We start from the raw sequence: 10487 nt of genomic DNA on the forward strand, positions 1-10487 counted from the left end.
GCGGCCTGTGGAAACACCGTGATAGCTGCCGGTTTGATTTCACTAAAACAACAACCGTGGCTGCGATTTGCAACACCTCTGGGACGTCTGCCTCGCACACACTGACGCAACGATGATGGATGTGCAGCCGGGGGAGACATTTGGTACGTTTGCATGGATTGGTCCATCGGGCTGAGCTCTAAGCGCTGCAGAATTTCACAAAAATGCAAGAGGTCAAACGGACCTGACGTTGCAACAGATCGTGTTCGGTTTACGGTGAAGGATTGTGAAGAGGCTGCACATAAACACGGACGTGATGCAAAGTAATGCTGCAGCACGTTTCGGTGGATTATTCACAAAGACTGCGGTCAGAAAACAAAATACCCCCGCTGCTTTAATGCACAGAGAAAAAAAGATCCTTGAATTCCACATTTACAGTAGAGTCACATGGCGTCGTAATCACTTTCACATGTCATTCACAGCAGCAAGGGAGCAACAGAATCAACTGCTGACCCATGAGAACTTCAAAGTGTGCTATAGAAGCACTCTGTCACCAGTTCAGCCTCCGTGGGTCGACCATGGGAGACACATGATTGGATCACACCATCCTCCCAAAGGCCTGCAGCCAATAAAAGACCTCCAGTTCACTCTATACATGGTATGAGTTGGGGGTGGGGGTAGAGGTGGAGGCCTAAACGGCAGGCGTCGACCCACTGACTGAATTATTTCCAGACCTTTTCTGCTTTCCCGCGCTCCGTCTTTCACTTTTTCACTCAGGTTGTCGATGCATCTCATTGTTTTTTTTGCAGGAGATAAATCTTGCTGATTTGCGAAGCCAAACTTGCAACCAGAGACCATGAACGGCTGAATCTGGTGATCACAGCTGCTTTCCAGCCCATAACAAACTGCTGCTGTGCAGAAAAGGACTTTCCCAGATGAAAAATCAGTGTCGCATTTCAGCCAACAGTCGCATTTCCAGCAGCTGTTGGAAACCACTTGAGCTGTGAAGCATGTTGGAGAAAACGTATTCCAACGCCTGAGGTCTTATTGAGCTCTGAGTTGAACGGCTTCATCAACACGAAATCAGAATCCCACGACTCAGTCACACTACATTTAAATCTTTATGGTGAAAACATATTTTTATCTCGTTTAGAGGTTGTTATAAACTTGGACGTGTGAAGAACAAGCTGTTAAGATATAAAGACATTTATTTCTGCCATTCTTCAAGCCCTCCTGCAACTAGATAACCTTCAAGTTTTACTGAGAATTTGAGCCACAAGCAAAGCTGCAAGAGTGAACACAAGAGGCTTCATGCACTCCCAGCGTCTGAGGAACTGAAGCAGATAACTTTTACTTTTGATGCCAGTGTCACCATTACAGCAGAAAAACCCTGGTGTGGCTAATGTGGCTAGCATTATCTTTAGCTTTGATGGTATGCCAACAGGTCAGAGCTCTGAGACTGGAACACTGAGGGACAGTCAGAGATGATGGAAACCAACAAACGAGGACTGAGTGGGTTCCTGTGTGTTCATGTTGTGCTTCACTACAGTACAAACTCAGCTGGTGTTCACATCCGTGAGCTTCTCCGTGCTCACATATTCTCCATGTTAATACAGTTCAATTTCAAATGAAGTTGTTCTCATTTACATATTTCTCTGTTTCTGTTGTCAGATCACAAAACAAGTTTAAAATCGTGACTGAATTGATTGAGATGACATGTTAACCAGCAGTCACTTCCCTCTCTCTCCAGCCCTGCTCAGCCTGATTACAGGTATTGGAGGCTGCTGTGGGGATCAGCTCACCTGCACTCAATCATCACCTCCTGCTATAAAAGCCCTGCTCATTCCACCACACCCTGCCAGACCACAGACCTTCATCCCCTGTGGTTCTGCTGGTCCCTGTTCTGTCTCCTGCCTGCTATCTCTGAGCCACTTTGACCTGAACCCCAGTGCATCAGCAATACTCTCTCCACTGGGATCCTCTCCCAGCCAGCCTGTACCTGCCACTGGTCCCCAACCTGTTTCCAGCCTGTACCTACTGGTTTAGCTTTTATATCAGGATTTCTTAGGTTTTCCTCTTTGTTCTCAGTCTATAGTCTGCTTGGGTTTTTGTAGTTGTGCCCCTTTGTAAATTTCCCCTCAGTTTAGTTATTGGGCTTCATATAGATTTCCATTTAATCCTATAATTCAGATAAATTCCTCTGAACCTTTCACCTGCCTGTCTGCCTAATCTGTGCCTACACCTGGGTTCCTCGACCTGTCGAGACAAGAAGCAACAGAAGGATCTGATCTCACAACTTATATCTGTGATCCATCGTTCTGCTCTGTGCTGTCCATCACAAACTTCTTCCTGAAGGAGGTGGAGAAAAGCTACAGACACTGAAACCACCTGATAGAACAGGACTAAAACCAGGTGTTTATATAGTCACAGTGAAATGGTGGCTGTAGCTCAGAGCGGGTTGTCCTCTAATCGCAAGGTTGGTAGTTTGAACCCCTGCCCCTCCACAGGGCAAGACACAAGGCCAAAAAGTTGCTCCCAATGGCAGGCAGGCACTGGTGTATGAATGTGATCTGCTCTCAGATGTACGTCGCTTTGGATAAAAGCCTCTGCTAAATGTAAATGAACCATCTGAGCTGAAAAAATTATTATATTCTGGCATATATTCAAGACATATTCTGGGGACTTGTGTAACCTTTATTAATTTCCTGAAAATACCCACAATATGGAACCTTTAGTTTGTGCTGTTGTGCAGAAATCCTCAGAGGAAATTTGAAGGCTACAAACAAAACCCTGAGTAATAAAATGTCCATTTTTAAACCAGGATATGTGGGACACCTACACTTCTGCTATAAAGTCGCTGCTTAAGTGCCTAATGAACAACACTTTGGTCATCTCTGAAGCATCCTCCCAGTTTGTCCAGACCTCACTGTGGTCGCTTTATGCGCCAAAATAACCTCAATGACAAACTCACGTCATGGAAGCTGTCTGTAGGAGTTTGTGCTCAACATTACTCATGAGCTCAGGCCCATTGCTCGGATTCACCAGTTATTCAACGACTTTCCAAAACACAAGGCCTCAAAGTTCTGTCAATTAGAATAATCTGCATGCTTGGTAGGAAGTTGTCAGCTCCTGTAGTCTATATATCCTCTTTTAACCCACATTTCCCCTCAAAAGAGCTAAAGCAGCTTTTCACTGTGTATAGTACTGGCTGGATATAAACTCAGAATGAAACGTGGTCATCATTCTGTCTTGTAACTGTATTTCGGTTATCATCATGTTTAAGCCTTTTCCTGCACTTATCAGAACGTCACTAATCCAGAACTGTTCAGGCAACACAGCTGTGTGTCCTTGAGCACCAACACAAAAAGCTGATAAATTATTTATTGCTGCAACGAGAGGTCAACCAGAGTCAGAGATAATTCTCAGGTCCTCCAAGGTTGTATGGCGATGAACGTGATGAAGACACGGATGCTTGAAGGCCAGTTTATGTGATGGTTAAACTGGATCGCTGACAGATTCTCCTCCACTCATCCAAGGTCACGGCGGCAGCAGGCTAAGCCGGGAATTCCCAACATCTCTCTCCCGACAACATTTCCAGTTCCTCCTGGAGGAGCCGAAGATTTTCACAGACCAGATAAGATGCACCTTGCAGGATTCCCCAGAGGCTGCTGCCGTATCAGCAGGGAAAATATGAGCTGCTTCCTCATTGTGAAACAAGTTTCAGTTTGAGAGAGCAATTAGGAAACGTGCAGTTAACCATAAAGAGATTTCCTGCTGTAAATAAAACGTGTGTATTTATTGCAAACGGAAATGTGGGGTTAATAGTTAGCTGTCATTCACAGCGGTGTGAAGGTCAAGAGTGCAGTTTTACTGCAGGTACAGCGCAGCTCAGGGTCTTAAGAACTGAAGGAATACTGATAAAACTACTTCGGATCGCTTGAAAATGAGTTCAGACGGGTACGGCTTGCAGCATAAATCTGTGTTCAGTAACACTGACAGAGTAAACAGTGAAAGCTGATGTACATCCTCATATTTGAGGTCAGCAAACAATACCAAGAACAACAACAAAAAATGAAAAAACAGGCCAGTAGGAGCCAAATACTAGGGAGCAAGCAGTGATGTGATACACAGAATACACGTGAGGTGTCGCTGTGTTGATACCTGGTGGTCAGGTGTACAGGTAGGTCACACGTTGTTGTCATCAGGTGTTTGACCCCAGAAGGACAAACGTTTGTGACCACTGTGTTGCCAAGACGTTGCATGTAAGTTGTGTTTGTTGCGTCGATGGAAGTAGAAAAGACTTTGTTCATGTTTATGCACGATGGATCGATAAAAAGCAGGATGCATACTTTTTATTTAACACAGCGAACAGCTAGGAAACATACTGAGGCTAAGCACATCAACCAGGTCGATTCAGTGGGTTGAACGTCTCATTAACACAAGGTAATAAACCTCCAGGACCCATCTGACGTTTTTCAGTTTTAAACCAAAAACGTGAGAAAACTGGTCTGTTTTCTAATTAACTCTGAAGGTCATATGGAACAAAGTGGAAAACCATAAATGAGAAAATGGACTCATTTTTTACTTGTTTCCAACATCAATCATCATTTTAAATTAAAGTGAGAAACCTTCACTAACCGGGTCAGATTGAAAGTCACTGAGGTTCTGAGATAAATAAAACAAGCAGCCTGTGATGGGACACTTCACAGGAAACAAACTGCACCACAAACCAAACAGACAAAATATCACAAAGTGTTGGAATAAAACAATAGTTCAGTAAATGAATAATGTCCACATAATGAACTGGATGAGAGCAACAGGAAATGCTGAAGTAACACAAGTGTCCCCTTGTAATTATGCAGCTGATGTTTTATTCAGCATCAGTTATGTCCCTTTTTTAAGAACAGTGTTTGGTTCTAAAGCGTAGCACCAGGTGACCAGGTGTCCTGATGCCACCACGCTGTACTTGTTACAAAATGGCCGCCCTTGGCTCCGTCCCGTGTCCTGAATGTCACAGACCTCATGACATCCAGCATCTCAGGGGACAGAAAAGTCCTCATACAACCTTTGTTATCTCCAGACGACAACCGCGGGAAGTGGAAATTCACAGGAGTCGAAACATTATGTCACCCCAGTCGTGTCCCGGTTTACCCCCTTTGTACGGAGGCATTGATTGTTTACTAAACATTCATCGTATGCCAAATCTGTCCCCGTTTCCTGCAGATATGCTGGCCGGTGAATGGAAAGAACAGGATGTTGTCAGTTGCTATCTAACGTAAAGTTTTGCTGCAGTTTTTTGAAAGGGGCCGAAGAAATGGCGGGAGGAAGGCGGCCACCGAGTCTGTGTGGACTTAAGGAAAAACGCAGGAGGGTTCTGGCACCGACGGCACCGTGCTTCCAGTAAAGCGCTTTCTTGGAAATAATCTAATACTAATGCAAAAATGCACGCACAACTGTGGCGCACACACTGACAGAAATGCGCACATACACACATTTTGACGTGTGACGACTGCCATCTGGCCAAGTCATAATTATGAGCCAGCTAAGGGGTTGGTTTCAATGTGTTGTCGTAGAAACTGTCTCTAAGGCCATCAAACCCTGCAGACATGCTTCTATTTTCCTTCTCAAACTCACATCCTTCTGCCCACTGCTGCTGCACTGAACCCCTTCAGCCTCCTGCTCCTCTTTCACATTCATACCTTCCTCCTTACTTTAGCCCCCCATGTGGTCCACTCCTCCTCTTACAAGAGTCACGCCATCTTGGTTTTATCTTTGCTTTGGCCATCGCCCAAGCAGAGAGGGCCTCAGCACCCCCACAGCCCTATAGGCTGAGCTGTTGCATTAGACCTCCACTCTTACCACAGGGTTCAATGACTCCTGGTCACCTTAGTTTGAACTTAACCTACAGGCTGTGGATGCTGTATGAGACAAGAGCAATGGGGATTTAACAACAGCAGAGGAGACGTGTTTGCTGCAGTTGTTTGTCTTTCTGTGAAGCTGCCAAAAGAGCCATAGATTAAAATGTTCAGGGAGCGCTAATGTAGCGAGGCATTTGTTTTTGTGCTCTTTCCCAACATCTGCAAAAGGCCAGGAAAATCAGCTGAGGTTATGGGGTGTCATTTGGATGCTTTTGGTCTCCTAATGCACAAACGTCAGGTTTGGTTTTATGATCCTGGACACTGAGGGACCATCACAAGAGAGCCAGTTAAAGCTTGAGTGCCGAGACAGCTTTGTTTAGCACAGTTAGAAAAATAGAAGTAGAAAAAATCAGTCTTACCCATGTCGTCCTCATGGTAGATTATAGAGTGATGATCTGTCGGCCTGCTGGTGTATCTGAAGGCCGGCTCTACGTGGAACGTCCCATTCTCAGTGTGGATGGTTCCCTCAAACTGACCCTGTAACACCGAGCCGTGGCAGGATGAACCGTGTTCACCTGCAACGCCGGGTCAGGAGAGATAAGGTGTCAGGGGTGGAGAGATGGAAACAGTAAAAGATAAGAAATAAATAACAGATAGAGACTGACAGAGGGAAGAGATAAGAAGGAAAGTAAAGATTAGAAATAGAAGAGGTGAGACAAAGCGATAATCGGATCACATTTAATCCACTTGTTCCTTTAAACTCTACTTGATATTTCAATAATCAGAAATGTTTCGCCACAAGGTGTTCATAGTTCAATAATTTCCCAGGTCTGGGATAAATAAAGTATTTTCTATTCTATTTATCTAGTTGTTTTGGGGAAAACACCACTTATTGTATTTCAAAGTTCTCTCCTGAGTCCCGTATCCATAGAGCCCAGTGTTGATCAGTTTGACCTAGCTGTTGTAGAGCCGTATGCAACTACATTTGGGGAAAGTTCCTAAAAAACAGCTTGTGACTGAAGGAGTTATCAGCCTTGATTTGAGTGAACTCTTCTGAATTGTCCTTTAATTTGAAGGCGGGCAAATAGTTTCCAGCCCCCACAGGGAGGCAGATATTCCCGTCACACTCACCCTGCAGAGTTCCTGAGTATATGTGGGAGAGGTCAGCCGATACGGAACCATTTTCACTGACCACCCTGAATTTTTCAGAGAATTCTGCTGTATTTTGTCTCAGAAGCAGGCGGAAAGTTCTGGAGAGAAACAAAAACACAAAGAGCTTACAGATCAAAGCAGCGCCAGGAGCTTTGTAGTGTTCTGGGAAATAAGCAGATCCATCATCAGCCGGAAAATATGGACTAATAACTAACTAATGGTTTCATTTGTTTGGGAACAAAGAGTTTGCTCAGACAGAAATTAACTGTATCTTCAACCAGACTGCTTCAGAAGCAGCTGCCCACGTTAGAGAAAAACTGAAGTCACCTGTGAAATGCAGTGAAGTCCAAATGCAGAGTGTAATCCTGGGATTGTGCAGCTCTCTTTGCTCTCAAGTGCTTCCTGTGAAGATCCTCCCTGTCGTACGAGAGGCCTTCATAATACTTAATATATGGACTGATGCTGCTCACAGCACCTGGTGAGAGGAGGACAGTTCATTTACAAGACAAGGCCGACATGTTAAACAGAGTTGTTGTTTCTACTCCATATCAGATAGAGTTCTTCTCTACAGATATCTCGACTGAATATGTGCTCGTAGTTGTCTGTTGTGCATATATGACTAAGTTTGGAGAATTCAGCATTTTTGGTTTCAGAATATTGAAATTTCAGCCATTTCCACACTATAAACAACTGGAATCAGTAAGTATTTAGGGTCATTGTAAGCTCTGCACGCACAGAAATCAGTAGTGCGACTCCACTAAAACACAAGACATTTAATAATCAAACAATAAGATAAACAGAAATATAAAAGATGCAATGTTATGTAAATGGCCTTGAAGGTTCATATTGTTCAGAGAAGCCACATAAACCCACCCATTCATAATGTTTGTGTCTATTTATGTCCCTGAAGCATTTCAAGCTGCAAAATCCGCCTATATGCAGATGACATTGTGCGATACTTACAAGATCCTAAAACGTCATTACAGGAAACATTTTGTTTAAGCAATACATGTTGCTTTATTAAAAGTGTTTTCCCATCATGGTGTGTTTGTAGGGGATCAAATAAAGCTCCTTCGTAACTATGCTATTCAAAGATTCATGTTTAAGTTGTGAGGCAAATACTTAATTTAACATTTGTTGTGCTTCACTAATCTGAAACCTGCACTGAGACTGAATGTGGCCAATGAGTGCAAAACATCTGTGAAGAAAATAGATCAAATATGTTAGAGCCTGGCTTGTAAAAAGGACAGATGATTAGAAATAAGAAGCACATTTAACTACATTATTCATTCTTCTTCTTTGAGTTCTTCCAATTTCACACTGAGCATCGTGCAGTAGAGGAAAGAGATACTTGCTTAGAAACTAAATACTGAGACGTTTTGTTCATCTGCAATCAACATATCTGTAGTTTTACATGAAATGTGTGGGCACGCATTCATGCTCTCTTTGGAAACAACAAACCCAACATTAAACACAAAGTAAATCCAGACTCTCTTTTGAGATTTTATCCTCTTGCGCCATCAAACCGAAGTCTGACTGCCCCAAACTGGTCTTCCATCGACTGTGATTCCTGTCCAGCTGGAGAAGACTTAAGAGAGGCTTGTTCTTTCCTAAACACTGTGTTATTAGTCATCGCTGCCCCTCCTGAGTGAATCTCGCTTTACTAATCCCTCAACAAGCGACTGCACCCCATTAATCATAACTAAGTGAAGCAAACATCTGCATTGATGTCAACTTTTACATGAGGGCACCTTTTTTTTTTTTTTTTTTCAGCATTCCTGAGAGGACAGGTCGAAACATGTCCGAGCCCAGAAGAGACCAGTCCGAAAGTTTTCAACACATAGTCACCCACACAGTCGCACACAGACACTAAACAGACACACACACAGCTTGTACAAACAAACCCACTCATTGAGGCTGCAGTGTGAGGAAATACCTCCTCTTCACATTCACAAACACACACACACTACCTGTGATCCACTCGTGGCAGTCGACCCACAGCAGCAGCATCCAGTAGTGTTGAACCCCCATAGTGTCCTCAGTGCTGGGTTTTTGTTTTTCTTTCCTCTTATGGTTTTTTCTTTCTCCTCCTTTCCTCACTTCTATCTCTCTTTTTCATCCCTCTCCTCTTCACCTCTCTCCCCACCAGCCTCGTACCTGTGGTCTTCCCACGCTGGAATGTGTCTAGTTAGAAGATTCAAGCCAGAACTCTGAGCACTGACACAGCGCCGAGGCATATTCAGACTTGTTTTCTAGCATGTTCGCAGTTTTCCTTTGCAGCTACAGGAAGAGTTTGCAGTAAAATCAGACAATTAACTGCTGAAACAGTGAGAGTGTCGAGGGAAAGATCAGTAGCTGTAATTTATCTCAACCTTTTGGATATAGGAATCAAGATCTAAGCATTGTGTTTTCATTTGCTTCAAAGAAGTTAGAGACGGACAAAACAACAGCTTTCCAAAACAGATATTAATGAAAAAAGTTTATTCTTGTTTCACCAAAATAGAAGCACAACATGCAAATCATCCTCTATTCTGACTTGGAGGAAAGTAAAAATATAAATCTAATTTCTATTTTGTCTGGTTGGAGTTGTGCACAAACTGGTGCCATTTCACTTCATCCACATTTCTGCAGCTGTGACTTTATATCTCTGTGATCAGACGGTGTGATCAACACTTTGACCAGTGACCTGAAAAGTCCTTAAAAATGCAGCTTTATTCAAATGACTCGATGCTACAAGACGACAGGATGAGAACTTGCTGTTGGCAGCTGGAAACCGGGTGCTTTAATCTCCACAAGTGCAGTTTGTCGTGTTAGAAATTGTTCCGGACAGCTGCGGATGGACGTCATCCGTCTAAACGTCGCCAGCTTTCACCAAACCCTCCCGGAAGACTGGGTCAACCTCATTAACTCTCGGAAGTGTGACTCGTTACTGGCTTATGATTTCTGATCTATGACCCCCGTTATTATGTCCATTATGGTGCGCAGTTGGTTGTGTCATTCTGTTGTGGAGATGTCATGTGCAGTAACAACACCTGAGGGGGTTCAGTGCCAAAGTGGGCCAAACCAGTTTACTAGTTTTAGAGAAAAATGGAGTCAAAATCTTGTGTCACTAAAAAACATCCTGGTTGTTAGAGGAGTCGTTGGGCATCCAGAGATGTTTCAACACCGTCCAGAGATAGAAGCAGCTGCTCTGTGATGACTTAAGTTTTAGTTTCGCTTTTCCTTTTGCTGCCAAAGCGGCTGTTCCACATTTTCTACTTTTGAGAAAAAAAGCTGATTCAAGGTTCGTCTTGTTAAACAGCATTAAAGAGATTAAATCATAAGGAACTAGAGATGCTTCTGAGGACCGTGGGGTAGAAACAGATGCTTGGTGGTGGTTAATTAGGTTTTTATTTTGCCTTACCGTACCTACGAGCTGAGTTTTCACAGGGCTTGAGGCTGTCCACCATCTTGAATCACAAACACCTGTAACTACCTGTGATATAACAGTCAGTGATT

General features: G+C 43.5%; 1 protein-coding gene across 1 annotated transcript in view; it reads right to left on the reverse strand.

Moving 5' to 3' along the window:
• LOC103365213 (disintegrin and metalloproteinase domain-containing protein 10) overlaps window positions 1-9036 on the reverse strand; it is a 40628-nt gene extending 31592 nt beyond the window's left edge. The window contains exons 1-4 of the mRNA XM_008292591.1: window positions 8960-9036; window positions 7317-7464; window positions 6969-7087; window positions 6257-6412 (exon numbers count right to left, since the gene is read on the reverse strand). Coding sequence (XP_008290813.1) covers window positions 6257-6412; window positions 6969-7087; window positions 7317-7464; window positions 8960-9020 — 484 coding nt within the window. The 5' untranslated portion in view covers window positions 9021-9036. The remainder of the gene's footprint in view (window positions 1-6256; window positions 6413-6968; window positions 7088-7316; window positions 7465-8959) is intronic.
• Between the last annotated feature and the right edge of the window lie 1451 nt (window positions 9037-10487).

This window comes from Stegastes partitus, unplaced genomic scaffold (assembly GCF_000690725.1).
Source record: "Stegastes partitus isolate 25-593 unplaced genomic scaffold, Stegastes_partitus-1.0.2 Scaffold820, whole genome shotgun sequence".
NCBI lineage: Eukaryota > Metazoa > Chordata > Actinopteri > Pomacentridae > Stegastes > Stegastes partitus.